The sequence below is a fragment of the Thamnophis elegans genome, chromosome Z, assembly GCF_009769535.1.
Source record: "Thamnophis elegans isolate rThaEle1 chromosome Z, rThaEle1.pri, whole genome shotgun sequence".
NCBI classification, from domain to species: domain Eukaryota; kingdom Metazoa; phylum Chordata; class Lepidosauria; order Squamata; family Colubridae; genus Thamnophis; species Thamnophis elegans.
The window spans coordinates 119,388,779-119,412,564 of NC_045558.1; the positions used below are offsets into that span (position 1 = coordinate 119,388,779).

Sequence of the window (23,786 nt, forward strand, 5' to 3'; positions counted from 1 at the left end):
CCCAGATTGTTGAGGGCATTATGCTATATAAGTCTAAGTGCTGTTGCTATTACCTGTGTTCGGATTTTGACACTGGAAAAAAAAAGAAGGCTGGAGAGATCATGAGCTGTTATCTTCTCAATTCTTACTAAAACATTGGGATGTTGTAGTTAGGACCCAAGAGTTGTACTCAAGACAGCCCCCACTCTTCTCCTTCTCTGGCTTGGGTAGGCATAGAGAATGGGCAGCAGCCAGAGACTCACCTGTAAATAATCCCCTTGTTATGCAAAAAGAACAATCCAATCGCAATTTCAGCTGCATAAAATCTATAGCAGAATAGAGGAAACAATGGTGGATTAGAAAGAGGATGGCAAATGGCTCACTGCTAGCATCTTCAGAGTGTGTTTTATGGCAGTTTCAATAGACACATTTTTATGCTCTACTGGATGGTTATAGCCATTTCTAAACCAAGGCAATTGGGATGTTCAGAGCATATTTTCCAGAGCATTTTTCTTTTTTTAACCCAGTGATGAAGATCTGGCTGTGCCTGCCCTGCCAGGTGGAAAAACGTCTGCCAGGGAGCACAGCAATAGAAGATAGAGGACAGTAATCACTTGCTGAGAATTATTTGTTTGTCTACGGGTGTCTTCAAGTCAGTTTTTGAGTCCTGGCCAAGACCCTTCAGTTTTTCTTGGTGAGATTTGTGAGAAGCGGTTTGACACTGTCTCATTCCTAGGGCTGCTGAAAGAAAGTGACTGGCCCAAGATCACCTACTTGGCTTTATGCCTAAAGCAGGAGTAAAAGTCACTACCTGCTGATTTCTAGTCTGGTACCTTAACCACTGCACAAACTTCATTTTTTGCAAAGCATGTTCTCTTTTTGTCTTTAAAAAAAAATAAAAGCGATGCTTCACTTCCAGTCTGAAATCATGCAATTATATTACTTCAATTACCTCCTCTAGACCGATTAGATCCCACAGATTAGGCCTCCTCCGAATTCCATCCGCCGGCCAGTGTCGACTGGCGACTACCCGGAGGAGAGCCTTCTCTGTGGCCGCTCCAACCCTCTGGAATGAACTCCCCGTGGAGATTCGAACCTTCACCACCCTCCAGACCTTCCGCAAAGCCCTTAAAACCTGCTATTCCGACAGGCCTGGGGCTAAAAAGCTTCTACCCCCTTCTCGAATGGTATGACTCTTGTGTGTTTTAAATTATGTATTGTTGCGTGTCGTTTTAATTTTTGTCTGCATCCCTCTCCCTTGGTTGAGTTGTGAGCCGCCCTGAGTCCCCTTCGGGGGAAAAGGGCAGCATATAAATAAAATAAACATTCAACATTCAACATTCAAACATTCAACATTCAACATTCACAATCTCATAAACTATCGCTTTCCCATCTAACTCCATTATACATGCCAGGGGTGGAGAATGATGGCCTTTTTATGACTTGTGGACTTCAACTCCCATAATTCTGGGAATTGAAGTCCACAAGTCATAAAGGGGTCATCGTTCCCTACCTTTGGTATATATCAATTAGTTTTTTACCACCTTTCTGACTTGGATGCTAGGACGAATCTTTACTTATGATTCTCAAAATCAAACTAAAAGTTTCAACCAGTGTTACTTCCAGTTTCTGGTGGAGGAAATGCCCCATAACATTTAGTTCACTTAACAATTGCCATTAAAAAGGTCATAAAATTAGGCACAGTGACATGATGACCTACTTAATTACTTTCACAACTTATTACCACAATTATGAAATCTATTGTAGTCTTAAATCGAGGACTACTTATAACCTGAGCAGTGGGAGATACTTTTCCCATGTCTCTAATTTTTGTAAGACAAGCAAGGAACGGTGCTGCTGGTTGGTGATAGTGCATGGGCTGACTAGACTAAGATATTAAACCAGATGAGTTGACCACTCTCGGGAGCTGATCATGATTTTTAAATCTGTATTTAAGTATTTCAGAGTAACTTTTCTTTGGGTTTTATGATGGTTGACATACAGATAGCCTACTTCCTCAAAAAAACTCACGTACATAGCATGGGGTTCCTTGAATTTCCCAACCTGCTGGATGTGATACATTAGGTCTCCTCCATTGACATACTCCATAACAAAATACAGCCGGTCCTTAAAGGAAAAGAGCAGAACATGTCCCCAGACAAATAATTTCATCTATAAGTATTCCTTAAATCAGTGTTTCTCCACCTCGGCCATTTTAAGATGTGTGGACATCAGTTCACGAAATAAAACATACTTTGATTATATAAATAAGCTCTCTAATAAAAAGTAGCGTTTTTTATTGTTCAAATTATTTTGAACACAATTAATATAAAAACAATTCGCATCGTCTCAAAAACAGCCCTTCTTTCTCCAATTGCATTTGTAAAGGGCACATATGGCATAATTTCAAAAAATTCAAGGACAAGTGGCATTGGTTCAGTGTAGAACTATTAATTTATCTTCTGTCCAAATCTAAGTGGTGGGAAGAAATTATTTATTCCAATTAAAGAGGCGATTTCAGGGTTTCCATCCTTGGCAAATTTAAGACTTGTGGATTTTAATTCCCAGAATTCCCCAGACACCATGCCTGGATGGAGAATTTTGGAAAATGAAGTCCATAGTTCTTAAAAGTTGCCATTGTTAGGTACTCCCGATCTATTTAATTAAAAGGCTAATATTTGTTTAATTGGACCATAAGAAAGGCTGAGCGCCAAAGAATTGAGGTCTTTGAACTATGGTGCTGAAGAAGACTCCTGTGAGTCCCTTGGACCGCAAGGCAATCAAACCGGTCAGTCCTAGAGGAGATCAACCCTGACTGTTCTTTAGAAGGCCAGACGCTGAAGATGAAACTAAAATACTTTGGCCACCTAATGAGAAGGAAGGACTCACTGGAGAAGAACCTAATGCTGGGAAAGATTGAGGGCAAAAGAAGAACGGGACGATAGAGGATGGTAGAGGACAGGAAGGCCTTGAGGAACACTGTCCATGGGGTTGCGAAGGGCGGCTTTGCAACTAACAACAACATTTGTTTAATGAAATAACTCTGGGAGACAAGAATTACCACTGTTTGAAAAGTAGAGTGCAGCTGAGTCAGGAAGTGTGGACGTTCCCCCATGGCCAAGACACGCTTTTCCACCATAGTACATTCTACATCATCATCTTGGATGATCACATCTTTCTTTAGGATCTTGATGGCAAAGAGCTCATCTGTCCCACGGCGTTCGGCCAGCATCACCTGTGGAGAAAGCACCGGAGAGTCTTGACTCTTGTTTCCACCTCCCGTAAGGAAATTCTGCCTTTGCAAAGGCCCACACTTTGGACACTGCCAGTACTTGTACCTCCCTCTCTTGTGCACCTCGGACCCACTGCCTAATGGCAGACCCACCTTGCCAAAACTTCCTTTGCCCAGAACCATGAGAAAGTTGAAGTCCGAGATATGGAAGCGGTTGATGCCAAAGAATCCACCACGCTTAGGGTCTGTGGGGCTTGGAGATGGAGATGGGATAAGACCATGACGAACCTTCTGCAGAACAAAAGGAGGAGACGCAGGTGTGAAGGTTATGAAGACTCAGAATGAAGGGCATCGCAACTAGTTACATTAAAACTTCAGAAATCTCTGCAATTTTGAAGAACACCTTGGGTGTTCACCTGTTTTTTCATACCTTTGAAACAGAAGCTGGTACAAGTTGCATTTAATACAAATAGTAAAATTCTTAGATATTAGGGAGCGTGTGAGGATGAACAATGGAGTGTCCCAAAGGTGCTTTTCCAAGAGGCAACTAGATTTTCTTGTTTTTCTTTGAAGAAGTTTCGTTTCTCATCCAAGAAGCTTCTTCAGCTCTGACTGGAAGGTGGGGAATGGAAGGGTTTATATTCCTTGCAGACAATGGGTCACTTGTATTCTTTCGGTGCTTTCCTGCACTTCTCAATGACAATACAGTCCTTTCAGCAGTTCCAAGACGATTCCATACCCATTTGCACTACTCAGGTGACCCTGAGGACACAGACAAATCTTCAAGTGGCCTCAATGACTCTCTAGAAGAATGCAAATGACCAACTGACTGTAAGGAATATAAATCCTTCCATTACCCATATTACAACGTGAGAATGAAGACAGAGGCTCTTTGTACGGTAACACTGTAACCAATTTAATGTAACAGTAACTTGTAACAAAGTAACGCTAGTAGACCGGGCTGGACGCGCGGTAAAGATAATTGTATTAAGAAGTAGACCGGGTAGTCTCTGAAGAAGAGGCAGCGAAGCAGTTCCGAGTAGACCGGTATGTTCGGCTGCTCTGGGTAGATCGGATGGCGGTTGGAAAAAGTCTGCCTTTTATATTCCAGCAGACTCGCGCCTGACAGCTCGGCAACTGACAGGCGCGTCTGATTGGCTAAGACGCGCCTGGCTGCTACCGAGCTGTCATTCGTAAGAGCGAGGACTACCTTTGACTATACAACACTTCTTCCCCCCCAGCTGTGTGCATGCGTGATGTTTGCGCACGCGTAATCTTCTAAATACACAGGAGAACGGCGGACACGCCCCGACCGCCGCAATTGCATTGCAGGCGGATCCTCATATGGATGTCCCTGTCTGAGCTCCTCCCTTCGGGGAGTGGAGCTCCAGGTGACGTGTGACGGCCCTGAATCCCTGAGTGGAAAACTGCAGCTGAATGGTAAGCTGGGCGAAGGGGGCGCGGCCGAGGCTGTTGCTGGATTGTGATTAGGCCGGTAGGCGGCCTGTGCATTGGGAGGGTTAGGTCTATATTGACCTGAACTAACTGGGAGGGAGTTTGCTAACTCGGATTGAGGAACAGTGACTGACACATCAGGGTTTTCTACCCTGATGATGGGCTGGGCTGAGCTGGCCTGAATTAGGGAAGGCTGGAGGATGGTGATTATTTGAATGCGGTTGCGGGTTCAGGGCTGGCTGAGCTGCGCCTATGCCAGACCCTTGCGTGTCGGCTTGAGGAATAGTTCCGGATGACTGTCGTTGCCTTAGCTGATCCAGGTGTCTCCTCCAGATGGATCCATCGGGTATTCGTGTCCTGTAGGAAACGGGTCCTGTTATTTCAGTTATAACTGCAGGAACCCATCTCGTTTCCCCTCCATAGTTCCTAGCCCAAACCAGGTCCCCAGGTTTGAAAGTGCAGGAGGGAGTTGGAGGCCCCAGGTTGCCAGACTGAATTCCTGAATAGACGGGATGCAATCTATCCAGGGTGGTCCGCAGGCGTCTGCCCATCAGCATCTCCGCGGGGCTTTTCTGTGTCAAGGGGCAAGGTGTGGAGTGCTGTGCCAGTAAGTACGCATCCACCCTTGCCTGCCAGTCCCCTCGGTTAAGCCGGCCCAAAGCCTCCTTGGCCGATCTAACCGCCCTTTCCGCTTGGCCATTGCTGGCCGGATGGTAAGGGGCAACCAGCGCATGGCGGACCCCTTGCTCGGCCAGGAAGGTTTGAAATGTTGTGGATGTGAATTGCGGGCCATTGTCGGACACTACTGTGTCCGGCAACCCGTGGGTTGCGAACAAACGTCGCAAGGCTCGCACAGTACTGTCAGATGTGGTGGAGTGCATGAGCAATACTTCCACCCATCGAGAGTACGCGTCCACAACTATGAGGAAAACCTGTCCGTGGAAGGGGCCGGCGAAATCTATATGGATTCTTGACCATGGTCCACGGGGCATCTCCCATTCCCGGGAGGGAGAGGAAGGTGGAGATGGCCGGGATTGCTGGCATGTTTCGCATTTGGCAACCCAGGCTTCGATCTCTGTATCTAATCCTGGCCACCAAACGAAACTGCGAGCTAGAGCCTTCATTCTGCTGACTCCAGGGTGGTTTTCATGAAGGCGTTGCAAAATCTGTTGTCGGAGGACCGTTGGGATGACCACATGGTCGCCCCATAACAGACAGCCTGAATGAATGGATAGCTCTAACTGTCTGTTTTTGAAATGTTTGAATTGTGGAGGTAAAGCACCCGCAGGCCAGCCTCTCAGGACCCAATTCAATAGTTGTGACAGTGTAGGGTCAGACCGAGAGTGAGCGGCCACGTCTGTAGCAGTCAATGGCAACTCCAGCTGTGCAATTGCCAGGACTGAACGGCAAGGAACCTCTTGGATTTCCTTGTCCGGAAGGGGGCAGCGACTAAGGGCATCTGCATGCCCTATTTGCTTGCCCGGACGGTAGCGCAAGGCGTAGGAGTACGCCGCTAAGAACTCCGTCCAGCGGGTCATCCTTGGGGAAAGGATAGGAGGTGTCGGCTTATCACCAGCCAGAAGCCCAAGGAGTGGCTTATGGTCCGTGAATAGGGTGAAATGCCACCCATATAGGTAGTCGTGGAACTTTTTAATTCCTGACACTGCAGCCAGAGCCTCCTTGTCAATCTGGCTGTAGTTCCTCTCAGCCGAGGACAGTGTCCGGGAGTAAAAAGCTATGGGAGCTTCTGAGCCATTGGGCAGGACGTGGCTCAGAACAGCTCCCAAACCCACGGGAGAGGCATCACACGCTAGAGTCAGGGGCATCTTGTCGCTATATCGCACTAAGACTGCCTCTGACGTCAGCAGGGATTTGACAGCCGCGAACGCATGTGCTTCGCGGCTGCCCCATTGCCAAGGCGCGGATCGGTCGAGTAACCGATGTAGCGGCTCAGCTAGTGATGCCTTGTGGGGAATGAAAGGCGCGTAGAAATTTAAAAGCCCCAGGAACGATTGTAGCTGCGCCTTCGATGTAGGAGTAGGAGCGTTCCTGATGGCTGCTAATTTAGCAGGGGTAGGGTGGATTCCCTGGGCATCAATTGTGAAGCCTAGGAAGTCCACTTGAGGCACAGCAAAGAAACATTTGCTGCGTTTTAATTTAAGTCCTGCGCCCCTGAAATGGTCGAGGACTTTCCTTAAGACTTTGATGAGGTCTGAGCGGCTGTTTGCAGCGATCAGGACGTCATCAAAGTACGGTACCACACCAGGGAGCCCATGGAGCAATCGCTCCATGAGGCTCTGGAAAATCCCCGGGGCAACGGATACGCCGAATTGGAGGCGGCGACAACGGAAAGCCCCCCAGTGGGTGACGATGGTTTGGGCAGCCGCCGCATCATCATCCACAGGAAGCTGCTGGTAGGCCTGCGCCATATCCAGTTTGGCGAAAATACAGCCCTGCCCCAAGGAATGGAGCAGGTGCTGTACAACAGGGACTGGATAGGGGTTTGCCTGAAGGCCAAGGTTGATTGTCGACTTATAGTCGGCACAGATCCTAATGGAGCCGTCGGCCTTCACTGGAATGACAATGGGGGTTTCCCAACGCGAGTGGTCGACGGGCTCCAGTATGCCCTGTGCCACGAGCTTGTCGAGCTCGGCTTCAACCTTTGGCCTTAAGGCAAAGGGCACCCTGCGGGCCTTCAGTCTGATTGGGGCAACCTGGGGATCCAAGTTAAGGGAAATGGGGCTGCCCTTGTATTGGCCCAGCTGGCCATCAAATATGTCAGTGTAGTCTGACAAGACTGCTGCCACATCGGTAGGCGTGTCCACAGTGAAGTGAATTCCCTGTAGGGAAAGACCTAATGGAGTGAACCATTCTAACCCTAAAATTGAGGGTAATGGTTTTAGAACAATTAGAGCAGGTAAAATGGCACAAAACTTGCCATAAGATACTCTCAAGTCGTAGGAGTCCAGAATAGAAATGTGGGAGCCTTGATAATCCTTTAGGATAGCGTTAGGGGGTGACAGATGGCAACGTTTAACATGGGGGCACAAAAGGGAAAATTTGTCCCAGGAAAGGAGCGATTTTGAGGAGCCGGAGTCAACTTCCATCCTGCAAGGTTTCCCTTCAATCAGTAGGGTTATATTAATTTTGTACGTACCCTCTGAGGCTAGGTTGATGGAGATGTCAGGAAGAGACGAGGAAGCTTGTTTGATGTTGAAACAGTCTTCTGGTCGCTGTGTAGGCTTGCGGGGCTGAGAGCTTTTCGGCGGTGGAGGAGGTCCATAAGGTGGCGGTGGTTCAAAAGATGCAGCAGGAACAGGCAGGGAGGCTTTGCAGACGTGGGCTAGATGGCCCTTCTTCCCGCAGCGGCGGCAGACCGCTGCCTTGAAAGGACAGGTAGCTCGGGCGTGCGCCCCGCCGCAGCCGATGCAGGCAGAGGAACTTGCCGGAGAACAGCTGATGGCTTGAGTTGCACGAGGCTGCTGACGGCGGGGTTGTGCCCCAAGTCTGTCCACCTGAAATTGCAGTAAATGTTCCGGCAGAGGGGCGAGTTCATCGATGAGATTTTTTATATAAGATGGTTGCTGGAGCGGAGGAGGTGCCAAGGCAGTTGAGGCTTGCGCGGCGGGTAAACCGCCAGTAACGGTCATTTGTGCCAGGTAACGTTCTATTTCGGTTGAAGAGGAGTCTGCCAACTCTGCGGCGCGAGCCTCATCTATGGCGTATACCAAGGTGACCTTAGGCTTACCTAATAATCTACGCCTAAGGAAGATATCTTTCAGGCCACAGACAAACTGTTCTGCTAAGTTTGCCTCTAGATCAGGAAACTCGCATTGCGCTGCGGCGACTCGCAGAGCCTGTAGAAAGTGATTAACTGTTTCTGCAGGCTTTTGGACCCGCCTGCGGTACGCAAAACGTCTGGCAATTTGCGAGGGAGTAGGAGCATAATATGCTTGAAGTCCGTCCGCTAGCTCCTGCCAGGAGAGGTCGTAGACTGCTCTTGGAGCGGCAAAGGACCTAGTGGTGGCAAACATCTCTGGTCCACAAGCAGTTAGGAAGAAACCACATTTTCTTGCTTGTGAGTAGCCCTGTCGGTTGTTCGCAATCAGGAAGCATTCAAATCTTTCTAGGAATGCTTCCCACGTCTCACTCCCAACCCCAAAAGGGGCAAAAGTTGGCATGCCAGCCATTACAGTTAATAAAGAAATAAATAATTTTGAAGAGAAGTCTCTGTTGATTTTCTTCTGGTTACAGGTCCCCAGTCCTCGTCGCCAGTATTACAACGTGAGAATGAAGACAGAGGCTCTTTGTACGGTAACACTGTAACCAATTTAATGTAACAGTAACTTGTAACAAAGTAACGCTAGTAGACCGGGCTGGACGCGCGGTAAAGATAATTGTATTAAGAAGTAGACCGGGTAGTCTTTGAAGAAGAGGCAGCGAAGCAGTTCCGAGTAGACCGGTATGTTCGGCTGCTCTGGGTAGATCGGATGGCGGTTGGAAAGAGTCTGCCTTTTATATTCCAGCAGACTCGCGCCTGACAGCTCGGCAACCCCATATGGGGTGCCGCAGGGTTCGGTCTTATCCCCCCTACTATTTAACATCTACATGAAACCGCTGGGCGAGATCATTCGGAGGCACGGGATAAGATACCACCAATACGCGGACGATACTCAGCTGTATCTGTCCGCCCCGTGCCAACTCAATGAAGCGGTGGACGTGATGAACCGGGGTCTCGAAGCCGTTAGGGACTGGATGAGAGCTAACAAACTGGTACTCAACCCGGACAAGACCGAGTGGCTGTTGTGTTTCCCTCCCAATAATTTGGCTAGTGTTCCATCACTCAGGCTGGGGGGCCAAATTTTATACCCCTCAGACAGGGTTCACAACTTGGGAGTCCTCCTGGACCCACAGCTGACCTTTGACCACCACCTGTCGGCTGTGACCAGGGGGGCATTTGCCCAGGTTCGCCTGGTGCGCCAGTTGCGACCCTACCTGAACCGGGAGGCTCTCACAACGGTCACTCGGGCCCTTGTGACCTCTAGGCTGGAATACTGCAACGTGCTCTACATGGGGCTGCCCTTGAAGAGCATCCGGCGACTTCAGCTAGTCCAAAATGCAGCCGCGCGAGTGATTATGGGCGCACCGCGGTTCGCCCACATAACATCTATCCTCCACGAGCTGCGCTGGCTACCTGTTGATCTCCGGGTGCGCTTCAAGGTGCTACTTACCACCCATAAAGCCCTCCATGGTAGTGGATCTGAGTACTTGAGAGACCGCCTCCTGCCAATTACCTCCCTACGACCTATTAGATCACACAGATTAGGCCTCCTCCGAGTTCCATCCGCCAGTCAGTGTCGACTGGCAACTACGCGGAGGAGAGCCTTTTCAGTAGTAGCTCCGACCCTTTGGAACGATCTCCCCGTGGAGATTCGCACTCTCACCACCGTCCAGACCTTCCGCACAGCCCTCAAGGCCTGGCTATTCCGTCAGGCCTGGGGATAAAGATTCTAATCCGTCCCCACCCGAATGATGAATGAATGTTGTGTTCTATTTTTACTTATGTATTGTCTCATGTCTTGTCTTGTATTCCCCTCCCCACAAATTGTAAGCTGCCCTGAGTCCCCTCAGGGAAAAGGGCGGCCTATAAATAATAAACAACAACAAAAAAAAACTGACAGGCGCGTCTGATTGGCTAAGACGCGCCTGGCTGCTACCGAGCTGTCATTCGTAAGAGCGAGGACTACCTTTGACTATACAACAACCCACCATTCAGTCGGAGCTGAAGAAGCTTCTGGGGATGAGAATAAAAAGAAAGTAACTCCAGTCACCTCTTGAAAAAGCATCTTTGGGACAACCATGACCTGGATGACTGAGAATCTTCATGAAGAATGGAGTGATTTTGAAATATATGCAGTTGCAAATTAACGTTCTTCAAAAGAGGATCCGTGGACTCATTACAGAAACAGGGCAGATCCACAGTAAACTGAGGAAGTTGCCATGACCCCAGACCAGTGGTGAATTTCAATTTTTTTTTACTACTGGTTTTGTGGGCGTGGCTTGGTGGGCATGGCAGGGGAAGGATGCTGCAAAATCCCCATTCCCACCCCACTCTGGGATCAGCCAGAGGTGGCATTTGCCGGTTCTCCACATTACTCAAAATTTTTGCTACTGGTTCTCTAGAACCTGCAGGATTTTACCCCTGCTCCGAAAGATTTTTAGGCAGATTTTTAATCTCCACTCTAGAAGACTTATATTCAAGGTACAGTTAATCCTCAATTTACAACCATTCATTTAGTGACCATTCGATGTTATGACTGGTTTTCACACTTATAACCGTTGCAGCATCCCTATGGTCACATTGTCAAAATTCAGATGCTTGGCAACTGCGTCGTATTTATGACAGTGATCTCATCTGTAATCTTCCCTGCTGGCTTCCGACAAGCAACGTCAATGGGGGAAGCCAGATTCACTTAACAACTGAATGCTTCACTTAACAACTGCAGTTGTTTAAAGCTGTTAAAAACTGTGGCTAAAAGTCATAAAATTGTTGTTAAGTGGACAAAACCTACATAACAACTGCCTTGCTTAGCAATGGAAATTTGCGACTCAATTGTAGTCATAAGTTGAGGACTATCTGAACTGCTTTCTGGGAAGACCACAAATAGGTGGATTCATCTCATTGATCCTGGTGTTATCTTTCCTTCTCTGATACTTTTGCTTCAAAAGTATTTACCACCTCCATTTTTCTCCTTCCAGCTTATGGACAGATCTAAGGAAATGCCTTTTCTCCAGAATTAAACACTGAGATTCAGCCAACAATGTTCCCAAGGAGAGACATATCCGTGATTGTTAAGCACATTAGCTAAGGACATGTTTCCAAGTTCAGAAGGAGCATACCAACGGCTGCAAGAAGGGGTCAAAGATGGGCAATTTACTGCAAGCAGCCAAAAAGCAACATAATTGATCCTAAAAACAAAGGACTGGATGAACATCAGTAGATTCAAGGGATCAAGTGGGCTCTTTCTCTGTTCTTCTGTCCTGCACTTCCCTCTTTCTCTAAATGAGCATTGGTGGCTGTTTTTATGGCAACAGAAGAATCCATTTTCTGCCTCCTCCCAAAATAAAAGAAACAGAAGAAAAATTTATACCTCATAGAGTTCCAGAGGAAAATTGCAAGCCTGGAAAATAGAACATCAAGATGTAAGTTGCTGCCTGAATGACCTCTGTTCCATCCCGCCTCTTCATTAAAATGTAATTTCTGTCCATTCTTAAGCCGGACCACCCACCACCATTTATAGGTCCATTTTGAGAAATTTAGTTGTTTAAGGCAAAGGATAAGATGATCTCCCCATCCAGAGAAGAGAGTTGAGACTGTCTAATGGCAGCATAACAAATGCCATTTCAGCAGGTCAAGATACAACACACAGCTAGAGAGGGTGGCTAAAATTCTCCACCTTTGACATATCTATCATTCTACTTCACCTTAGAGCTGATCTTATAGATCAACAGGCCTGCCTTTCAGTAATCCTGTTTGTCACAATAGATCCTAGAGCTGTGAAGTACATGCTTCATGATTAGGCTTGATGCAACACAGTGAGTGTAACACCCACAGCCCAAACTGGGTTTAAAAGGTAACATTTATGGGTTTGTTTGTTTAGCGTATGGCGATGTTACATTAGCCAGGAGACTACGTTGCTACGATGCAGAATAGTAGTTTGGCTACCTAAGATTGCTAACCCTGTTTGGTTCATGGTCACGCACTTTCCAAAGTGCACCATAGGGGGCGAGCTAGTTCCACACCAAAAAGACAAGCTGCTTTCCTGCAGCGTCATGTGGGGCCATTTCCCTCCTCCAAAATTGTCACTCGGCTTGCAAACGGGTTTTGCAATTGGGAAGATCCAGTGCCAGCAAGATTCTAACCTTCTGCATGAAGTGCCGTCTCGTCTCCCTACTGAAGTGGTACCTATTTATCTACTCGCATATAACATGTATTCGAACTGCTAGGAGGGCAGAAGCCAAGTCGAGTGACGGGAGCTCGCCCCACCACGTAGTGCTAGGATTCAAACCGCTGAAGCAAAGGCCATCTCCAGCATTATTAAGCCACTGAGCCACGCACCTCATTTATGGGATAAGAGTGAAATACAAAGAACATTGCAAGTGGTTCTATTGGAAAATTCTTTTTAGGGCCCTCCCCCCCCTCCCCCAGGTATTGTTGCTTCTCATTTTTGTTTACTGACTGGAAGAGCTCTTGCTCTTCCCATCCCATCTTTCAGTGAGCTCCTTGCAAACTGGGTGAAACTGCCCCAAAGGATAAGAAAGGGCAGTTCTGCTGGTGCTGCATGGCAGAGCTCAGCCTACAGCTCAGTGAACCTGCGTATGGGGTACCAATCCAAACATTGTCATGGAGCCACATGGTTACCTCAAATTTCTGCAGCAGCCCACAGTTTTCTGCATCCGCCACAGGGACACTATAATATTCGCCCTCCTCCTGATTGAGCAATTTGTACCTGGGACAGCAACGCAGACAGGGACATTGGGCAGGGCGGAAGTGGACAAAAGAGGGAGCGGTTGAGCAAGAGGGATGATGGGGAAGAAAATAGGGAGAGGAGAACAGAATGAATGGATGGAAGCCAAAAATGGGAGATATTTGCAGGGTTAAATTAAAGGAAAGGAGAGTGAGAGACAGAGAAAGAGAAAGAGGATGGTGCCAACCAAGCAAACAGATAAAATCCAAAAAGACGCCAAGACGGAGAAAGAGAGAGAATATGAGCACTGGTGGGCCACTGTGTTGCTCCATTGTTCTCTTCCATTTTTTTCCTACCAACAGGTTTCCCCTTACCAGCCATCCATGGGGCCCTTGAACAGCTCAGAGACTCCAAAGGACATGGCACCCATGAAGTCATTGCGGGTTGTCCGGTCCCAGTCCCAAACCTCAATGGAGAGGCGCCGGTCCATGTCACCTGGCTGCAGGGTGCTGGTGGGTGACAAAGGGAAGGAAGGAGATTTAAAAAACCTGAATAAATGAATTTTGTTGTTATTTTGTGTTGTGCATCCTTTCCTGGAAAGGAAGGCTCTCCATTCAGCCATTCATGCCTTGGTCATCTCCCAACTGGATTATTACAATCCACTCTACATGGGGCTACCGTTGAACAGTATCTAGAAACTTCAGCTAGTATGGAATGTGGCTGCATGATAAATCTAGGTAGTCCAAAGAATGATGCATGAAATCTCTCTGTTGCACTCGGTGCCGATTTGCTTCCAGATCCAATTCAAGTGTTGGTTATGAGCTTTGAAGCCCCAGATAGCATAGGAATAAGTTACCTATAGAATCATCTTTGCCCCGTTACATTAGCCTGTCCCACTTGGTCCCACTGCGATACCTTCTGTTAAAGCATGGCTGACTGGGGGATTCTGGGAGTTGAAGTCCACAAGTCTTAAAATTGCTACATTTGGAGACCCCTGAATTAAAGAATTCCGACTAGCGGGGTCAGAAAAAAAGCCTTCTCTGCTGTTGCTCCCACCCTTTAGAACAGGGGTGTCAAACCCAATTTCATTGCAGGTCGCATCAGGGTTGTATTTAACCTGGGGGGGCAGGGTGTGTGTGGCCAGCTTGACATCATGCTGACAAGGGGTGGGGGCTGGCGCCTATGGTGGCCCGAGTGTTCTACCAATGAAAACGGAGCTCGGCAAACCTATGGGTGGCCCTCCCAGGCTCCATTTTCAGCCAAGATTGCATCCTACAGCTCTCTGTCAATGAAAACAGAGCTCTGGGGGCCTTGCATGGTCCTCCCGAGCTCCGTTTTCACTGGCAGAGGCAGCGCAGGCCGGTCCTTCGCTGTTTCCGAGGTTGTCCTGTGGGCCAGATCTAAGTAACCTGTGGGCCAGATCCGGCTACGGGCCTTGAGTTTGACACCCCTGCTTTAGAGCATTCTTCCCCCAAAGGTAAGGCATGCCTCCAGTATCCTGGACTTTCAGAAATGTCTAGAGACCTCACCCTCCCATCCTGCTTGGGGCTCACAGTGGAGCACACAGCCATAAGGCTGGTTAGCACCATGAAGCTCCTCCTCCCTCCATTTCTAAATTTGATAAATAAAATGCATAGCTCCCTGAGGCCTCTCCTTCCTATACTTACAAAACAAAGGTTTCATTCCAGACAGGATTAAGGGTGGACCTGACGGTTCTGGTCTTTTGCTTTGTGAGATTCTTTGGGTCAGGAATCAGCTTGATTTTCACATAAGGATCAGACAGACCATTGGGATCCATCGGGATCAAGTTCAGTGCTTCTCCAACTGATGCGGAAAGAAGGGAGGGAAATAGAAACAGTGATACCAGCTTCCAAAAAAGATTATTAACTTCCAACGGAGTCCTTGTACCAGAGGGAAGAGTGAGTGGGTAGGAAGGCAGACCTCCTGTGTTCGCTTGTGGGCTGAGGGAGGAGGAACTGCTGGCATCTCTCCTGGGCCACCTGCTGTGGGCCACGAAAATTGCTGCCGCAGCAACTTATGTATGTTTGCGTGTGTGTGCATGGGGGAGAAGGGGATGGTAGGGTGGGTGAGGAAATCCCCTTCTGTCAAGAAGAATGCAGCAATGGCTTTCTTCTCACCACCTACGTGCTGGTGTTCCAGAATGCGGGAGAAAGACAGCGAGAAAGACTGCAGGGGAAGGTGTGAAAAGCAGAGGCGGGGGAATGTCAAGTTTTGCAGCTAGTAATAGATCCCAGGTGCCCAGCCTTCACCACCCCAATCAGACCCATTCTTCACCCCGGCCTATCAAAACTGCCACTGTTTTGTAGTTGGTGCCGCAATACTCTTCTATTCTGAAGAACCCAAGTCTTCAAACCTCCAAACGCATCATCTGGGCTGCCTCCATGTTTCATTATTCTTTAATATTTTTATTATTCATTATGCATTATTTTCATCTATTTTTCATGACAATAAGTTAATCCCTTTTCAAATGAAAAGGGGAGGTTTTGTGACTTCCTGGTCCAGCTTTAGTTCACCATAACTAAATTGAATCCTTTAAGGAGAAAGAGAGAAAAAGGAGAAGCAATTGCAGAAATGAGTATGCATATTTGCTCAGGAAGCTTCACTGGGATTTTAAATCGGATACCAGAACTAAATGAAAAACTGAATCTTGGATCCTAAATGAATTGCAAAAGAATTACTGCATGTTTAAAAATGCAAAATGAGTAAACATGCCTATATTTATATAATTCATTCTGATCCTCTCTGAAACAAGTGACGGGAAGAAGCAGATTTGTGGATGTCCGCTACATCTCATTTTATTGCTATATTCTGAAATTTTTATCACAGAAATGTTTGTAAGAAGGATTAGCTAGTCTACTCATGGACTAAATCTTGCACTGGCTGAAGACATATTCATCAATGTTTTTAAATGAGGTCTTTTAATTTGCGATATTAAAGAATCAAGACTAGTTTTTAAGTACTACAACACCAAGCTGAAGGTAGCTGGTCACCTGATTGAGTTGGGCAGCTATAGAAATAGGATAAAGAAATAAATTTGAAATGCTTAGGGCTCCTTCATTAGAAGACTTGTGTCTAACCGATCAATTTCACCAACCCCCTAAAATCTAATCCCAGGTAGTTTTTTCAAAATATCTACAGTACCAAGTTCCTTTCAGAAATTACAGTCACAAGCATTGGATGTTAATAAACTAAGTGATCTTATCTTGAGACAAAGAAAGAACTAATAACTTATATAGAGACTGCAGTTTCTCTGCATATCCAAAGATGGCAAAACAATGGAAACTATTACCCAGACACAATTTGTTTGCCTTGGATATTTTAGCAAAGTCCTGAGGTTTTCCCATGAGTACACACTCCAAATTTGCAAATGTTCTTTCCTTAGAAAAGAGAAATGATGTTGGGCAAACAGTACTGCATTCCCACTTCAGTGTCTTCTCCCACCTTTTCAAGCTAGCTTGCCCCCCTCCCCTCCCCCAAGGCTTTCCTATTTCTACCTGTTCTCAAAAGCTCCTAATTCCTTAAGTAAAGAATGAAGAGGTTTTGGTGAGGTGATTCATAAACAAAATAGGAGTCCAGGTTACTTCAGCTTGCTTTTTTAAATGAAGTTTCTAGTCCCCATATCCTATTACTCTGTTTTTGGAAGACTACCCCCAAAAAGGCCCAGTTCCTGATGATGCCACCAATATTAGTTTCAAGATCAAAATGTTGAGAACAGAACATCTTATAAGATATTAGTAAGTGAATAGACACATATGTCCAATTTCATTACACTTCAATGCCACTCTTTCCTTACCAGTCACCCGGATCTCATCACTCCCAAATGTCTCAATTTGAAGTTGGAGGCGTCCACGGCGTTCTGTATGGTCAACACCACACAAACTGGGAACACAATGGACACAGCGTTTGTGTACATTCATCTCACAGCCTGCAGGGGGCAACAGAGGTTGGCAAATCAGCTCAAAGCTGATAGACATAAGGAGAAAAGCTGTCCATACTCTGACATAGGTTCAATTTATTGCTTATATGAAAAGGTTTTTCTAAATATTAGTAAATAAATCTTGGAGTTTTCATTTTTAAAACCTTTTAATTAAACATGGTTAGTTTGAGTGTTCTGAGCTTTGCATTTACAAGAGTTTTGTTCTGAGGCCAGGGAAAAAACAGCAATTAGAACAAAACTTACCTATTTCAAAAATTTAACAATATTTCAGAATTCCAATAGCTCAGGTCACAGGAAGCAACCTCACATCCAACCAGTTCAACCTTCTGAATGTTGTAAGCTTGATATAAAATGTATGTGTTCTAAGAATTTGTTCCAGGGTTGTGTAAAGGAATTGTATGAACTTGGTATGAAACAACTGTCCAGGAGGGGCTTAGAGAAGCATTTACATCATCCAGAGTTTGAAGAAAGCATAAGAAAAAAAACTAAGAAAACTGTTTTGATTTTATTAGTATAATAAAGGACAAAGAGAACAGTGTAGGGCAGTGTCTATAGTGTTTTTCAACCACAGGAATTTTAAGATGTGGACCAGTAATGGTATCTCTTTTCTTCACTACTGCTTCAGTAGCAGAAGTGCGCACATCTGGGCATGCGCAGAACCTTCTGCTCATGTGCAGAAAGTGCGTGATGATGTCTGGGTGGGTGGATGGAGCCTCACGCTGCCATCACTACTGGTTCACCTGAACCGGTGCGAACCAGCAGAATATCACTTTTGAAGTGGACCATGCTTGCGGGAGAATTCTGGAAGATGAAGTTCACCATCTTAGAATTGCTGAGGTTGAGAAACACTAGGACAGAATTTCAAGATTCTGTTAATATATTTTATTACTATAAAGAAGCATTATTGGGATGTCTGTGTTTCTTGACCCTGCCTACTTCAAAGGGCTGACACATTAGAACAAAACATTCAATCTAGGATATGAGTCTGTTCGTTCCAAGTTCAAAAGAAAACACATTTCTGCTTTGTGTACATCCCTACTTCTAATTTTATAATATGTCCTCAATTAGTGAAATCACATTTTTTTCCCCCTGTTAAGTTAAATATTTTACTACAGGAAGTTACAAGTGCCCTAGATAAAAGGTATCTTTTTAAAAAAGAGGCATTTCTTTTTCATTCATTTATACAGGAGGGAGTCCCGTTTAGGAGAATGCCAGATTGCAGCTTCTGGCTGTATCATGTAATAAGCAACACATACTTCGGTTTTTTTTAAAGATTAATCACTGCAAATCCATATCATTAATTAACAAAGATGCTTCTAATGAGATAACAGTCTTCTTTGCTACATGCAAACATCTTTCTGATATTGCTCTTGAAATGAAGAAGCCATTTGGCTGTGTTTGCAAGCCTATCTCAGAAAAAGCATAGGTCAGATTCAGCAAATTAGCTGAAGGCTGTTCACCATCTGTTCTATAACTGATTGCAGGGATCCACTCTGAATCTTTGGGAGAAAGCAAAATCATAATATTGGCCACATCTTCCATTAAAAAAAACCAATTAATGCCCTTTAACATACTTACATTCAGGCACCCACATTTGATGCAATGGCTTCTCCATTATTGCTCCCAAATTCTTAAGACACTGGCTGCACTGGTTACATAAAATTTCTTTTTGAATTTATGTATTTTGATGTTTCTACATCCCTGAGGGTGCAATTTAAGATGAATCTACTTCTATACACCCAGAATTTATAGAGCTGCTTTGCTATAATGAAGTTACAAAATGGAATCATATTTTCTTTGTATGCCAAATATAAATATTGTCATCTATCCAGCTAATGGTTATTTGGCTATCACTGAATTCCAGAAGGCTTACAATTTTAAAGTCGCTTAATCTTCATCTTAATCTTACAATCATAGCTTTCAAAATCCCATGATATCAAGATTCATAATAGGCTGCTACTACTCAAGTCGTAGATGGAGGGTCAACCTTAAATATTTTCAGGAAACCTGAGAAGAGCTCTGTTCACATAAAAATAAGTTTCCAATAAACAGATAGGCTCAATACAACAGAAGAACTAGAATCTTTCGCCCTTCGTTTACTTGAACACATTGTTTCCTTGAGGCAGCACACTAAAGTTGTTGTCTCTTGCCTATCTGAGATGGAATAGTCTATTTTACAAGCTCATTTTGATGCATAAAAGGAACAGCAGGAAGAAAGTAAATACTTCATTATCTCTTTTTAAAGTGTGTATCAAGTGTAGAAGAATGAAAGAGTAAGGCTTTGCTAAAATAAAATAAAATAAAAATAAAAATAAATAGATAAGGTAGCTAAACTGAACTAAAATAGATTATTTAAAGCATGCAGTTTTTCTAGCATATGTAATGTAGAGCATTTTAGATGAATGCTACTGTATTCATATATGAATGCAGACTCTTCTGCTTCCTAGTGTATTCCTGCAGGTGCAGGGTCTGCTTTTCGGATCATTGAACACCATTTTGCATAGTCAGCTGCGTCTCCAGGGCGCAAGCCCGCAGCTTGCATATCTTTGTTGATGGTGTCTTGCTATCTCTGTTTTGGATGCCCGTGAGGTTACCAGCCATTGATTTCTAGTTAGGAAGGCAGTCTTGGCAATGGTGGAAGGTACTGCTTTCTGGACATATCCATATCAGTGGAGCCAGCCTTCTCTCATCTTCTCTATAATTGGTGGCACACCAAAATGCTGTCGAATGGTGTCATTTGTGATATGGTCAAGAAGGGAGATGCCCGATATCCAACGGAGCATTCGCATTTTCATGGTGTGGAGGACTCTCACCTCTTGAAATTATATTGTTGAATTATGTATGTTATTACACACACTCTCGCACACAAACAAACTATTAGTATTGTAATTGGAAGAATATTTGAAGGACAGTGAAGAAGATACACTGAAGTAGTATTACACGAAGGTCTACTAAATATCAGAGATATCGAATTGAACTATAAGAAAGACCAAATGAAGAATAGAAAAGAGACATGGCAAGTCAAAGGTTTACATGGCCGGTACATTCAAAATAATAGCAGGCAAAGCAAATAACAAGTCCCATCAGTAAATAAAACCAGGAAAGCTGAAGAAAAAAACATAGGGCTACAAATGCATACATAGCCATTGTTGAGAAGACAGCAACAGATAGCAAGTGCCGTCTCTATAAAGAAGCAGAAGAAACACTTAACTGCTGTAAAAAGATGGCACAGACTGACTACCAACCACAGCATGACAACATAGCAACAATGGTGCATTAGAATGTCTGCAAGAAATATTACCTACTTGCAAGCAAGACTGGGTGAGGCCACAAAATAAATGACTGTAATAGTAAATGGACATGCTAGGGTGCTCTGGGACTTTAAAATTCAAACAGACTATCACCTGCCTTTAACAACCTAAAGTTAATACTTTTCAATAAAAAAGAAAAATGTCTGGATAGTGGACACTGCAGTAGCAATGGAGACAACAGAAGGGAAGAGAAAGAAATGAGGGGAGGGGGATATCACAAAAAAAAGAGCTGCAAACATTAAGTAGAAAAACTATGGCAAAAGAAAGCAAAGATAGTAGCCATAATCATAGGCACCTTGGGTGCAATCCCAAAACATCTAGAGAACTTCTAAGACAGCTTTACTTGGAACAGCTTACACCTGTGACAATACTTTTAATACCATTGAATAATATTTGCCTATCCTAGATCCATGGGAAGGACACGAGAGAGGAATAAAAAAGCAAAATCCAATCTAACCATTTGACTGATTGTGTAACCAACCATATTATTAATAATAAAAATATTTTATCTGCCTGCCTTGTGTATTCAGGAGGGATATAATATTAGAACTTGGAACTTTTTCCATGCCACAGCAGCCTTTAGTTGAAAGAAGCTTTGACAATCATTTCTGCTATTTAGTTAACAACATTTTGTTTTATTTTTTCTTATAACAATCCACACAACTCTAGAGAAAGATTAATGTTTAACTCACAGGTGCATTTCATCCCCTGGTGAACTAGTCCGTACAGGAGTGAGCCACAATGATCACAGAAAGTGGGACTGCTGTAGCTATGGATTTTGAACTTATGCTTATTGCGGGGATCCTGCAAAAGAGAAAATTTATAAACACATGTAATTAGTGAAGGCAATTATCCATTATTGTGTGACAGCCAGAAAGCAACAGTTTTGTTTATCTGAATTCCATTATCTGTAAAATGTCTATATGCCCTTTTCTCACCATAGAGAAAAAAGCCAGTTTGGAATAATGGCTAAAATGTTGGCCTAGAAACCAGGAGACAGTGAGTTCTAGTTCTGCGTTCAGTACTTCTCTCTCAGCCCAGCCCACCTCAGAGGGTTGTTGTGGGAAGAGTAGAAGAGGAAGGAGTATTTGATATGTTAGCTATCTTGTGCTTCCTTAGAAAAGGGTAATAAAAGCAGGATAAAAACAATCTAATAATAGTAAAAATACAGAAAATAGCAATAGCAATAGCAGTTAGACTTATATACCGCTTCATAGGGCTTTCAGCCCTATCTAAGTGGTTTACAGAGTCAGCATATCGTCCCCACAATCTGGGTCCTCATTTCACCCACCTCGGAAGGATGGAAGGATGAGTCAACCTTGAGCCGGTGAGATTAGAACCGCTGAACTGTAGATAACAGTCAGCTGAAGTGGCCTGCAGTACTGCACCCTAACTACTGCGCCACCTCAGCTCTTAAAGATAATGAAATGGTTCATGTCAGATAACATCAAAAACTGTGCTCTAACCATTACGCTATCCAGCCACCCTGTGTGTCTATGCATGCTCATGTATTTTCTTCACTGTAGAACAAGTGGTGTACACAAGGAAATATGTCTGCATCTGTATGACATAAATCTGCCTTTGCATCCAGAATGCCTGAATATACCCCCAAATTTTATGCAAGAAAAAAAAACTGGCAAATTTGTTCTTCTGAAAGAGAAGAGGCAAATCTTTTCATCTTTTCTAGTTTATTCCCTAATATTTCAGGCCAAGGGCAACAGAAATAGGACCATGCCAGCTGCTGAAAGTATCCATTCCCGCTCTCATCAGTATAAATAGCAAGGAAACCAGGACGTTCACCTGGAATGCAGAGACCCACTATCCAAGTTTTAAAACATCTCCAAACTATATTTTTTCTTCACCACAATCTCACTTATCTCTCAAAAGACACTGAATTCTGTAATGAAAAAGGCACTTACATCCGTCTGGGGCCCTTTCCCAGCCCCTGGACACTCGAAAGTGACAAATTCATGGCATCTTTTATGTACGACAAAGCTGCAGACTGAGAAAGGGGACACAGAAGAAAAAGTTTAATGAAAAATATATGTCTGATGTGGGAAAAACAATTAGTCAAAGGAATTAATAAAAGAAACAATTGCAAAATCCATATATGTATGTATGTATGTATGTATGTATGTATGTATGTATGTGTATATGTATTTTGATGTATATGTATAAGTATATATGTATATTTATATATATATACACACATACATACACATACATATATACATATGCAATATACATACATACATACATACACACACACACACACACACACATACAGTATGTGTGTATATATATGTGTGTGTATGTGTGTGTGTGTGTGTGTGTGCGTGTTTTATATATATATATATTTTCGTACATTTTCACGGGTGTAGGTATGCTGGTCTTGTTGTATTCGGGTCTTTTCCCGTGTAAGATTGAGATTGTCTTGGCAACATTTCAGCGAGGTCTCACTCGCCATCTTCAGGCTGGGTTTTGGGCTTAAAGTGTGATCGGAGCAGCTGTCTTTCTATAAATCTTAGTGGGTGGGTGTCGAGTGCTGGCTTTGTTTCAGTAAGTGGAATGATTGGTTGTGTGGTTGTATCATGATTGGTAGATTGGTGCTGATTGGTGCTGGCTGTGTGTCTATTGTTGTTTCGTGTTGTAACGGCCTGGGTGGTGGGTGGGGCTCATTTGTTGACTAGGGCTGGTTTCCAAATGTTTGGTAGGTGGGAGGTATTGTCACGTTTATTCATGTTGTGGGGGTGTTTCTCTATTTCGATAGCTCCCATAATTATTCTCTTGTTGAAGTTTTCTGTTTTGGAGATTAACTTGGTTCCTTCAAAATTAATTTCATGTCCTGTAGTTTTAAGGTGCTGGAAAAGGAAGGAAGTTTTTTTTTTCTTACTACGCTCTTGTGTTTTGCGATGCCTGCATTTATTCTCCTGTTCATTTGTCCTATGTATGTTGCAGGGCAGATTTTGCATGGTATTTCGTAGACTCCTTGGTTTTCTAGTAGATTTTGTCTTTGGGGTTTCTTAAGATGTTAACTATTTTTTGGTCAGTGTTGAAGGCTATTTTGATATTGTGTTTGTGGAAAATTTTGCTGATTTTATCTGTGGTGCCTTTGATGTAAGGGAGGGGGGCGATGCTGTTGTCCTGTTTGTATCTTGGTTTTTGTGGGGAATCTCTCTTTTGATTAGGTTGGCAATTGTTTTTCTTTGGAGTCCATTGGAGATTAATACGTTTGTGAGAGTGTGTAATTCAGTTTTCAGGTGGTCTTTGTCGGCTAGGCATTTGGTTCTGGAGATGAGGGTCTTGGCTACAGAGTTGATCTGTGCAAGGTGGTGATGGGACTGTGTGTTTAAGTAGTGGTTGGCGTGTGTTTTTTTCCAGTA

The 23,786-nt window shown here is 44.4% G+C and overlaps 1 protein-coding gene across 1 annotated transcript in view; it reads right to left on the reverse strand.

Moving 5' to 3' along the window:
• PRKCG (protein kinase C gamma) overlaps window positions 1-23,786 on the reverse strand; it is a 58,434-nt gene that overhangs the window by 7,348 nt on the left and 27,300 nt on the right. Inside the window, exons 3-13 of the mRNA XM_032235250.1 lie at window positions 22,323-22,405; window positions 21,096-21,207; window positions 16,949-17,080; window positions 14,802-14,958; window positions 13,509-13,643; window positions 13,089-13,176; window positions 11,818-11,847; window positions 3,365-3,502; window positions 3,041-3,214; window positions 2,015-2,106; window positions 243-305 (exon numbers count right to left, since the gene is read on the reverse strand). Coding sequence (XP_032091141.1) covers window positions 243-305; window positions 2,015-2,106; window positions 3,041-3,214; window positions 3,365-3,502; window positions 11,818-11,847; window positions 13,089-13,176; window positions 13,509-13,643; window positions 14,802-14,958; window positions 16,949-17,080; window positions 21,096-21,207; window positions 22,323-22,405 — 1,204 coding nt within the window. The remainder of the gene's footprint in view (window positions 1-242; window positions 306-2,014; window positions 2,107-3,040; window positions 3,215-3,364; window positions 3,503-11,817; window positions 11,848-13,088; window positions 13,177-13,508; window positions 13,644-14,801; window positions 14,959-16,948; window positions 17,081-21,095; window positions 21,208-22,322; window positions 22,406-23,786) is intronic.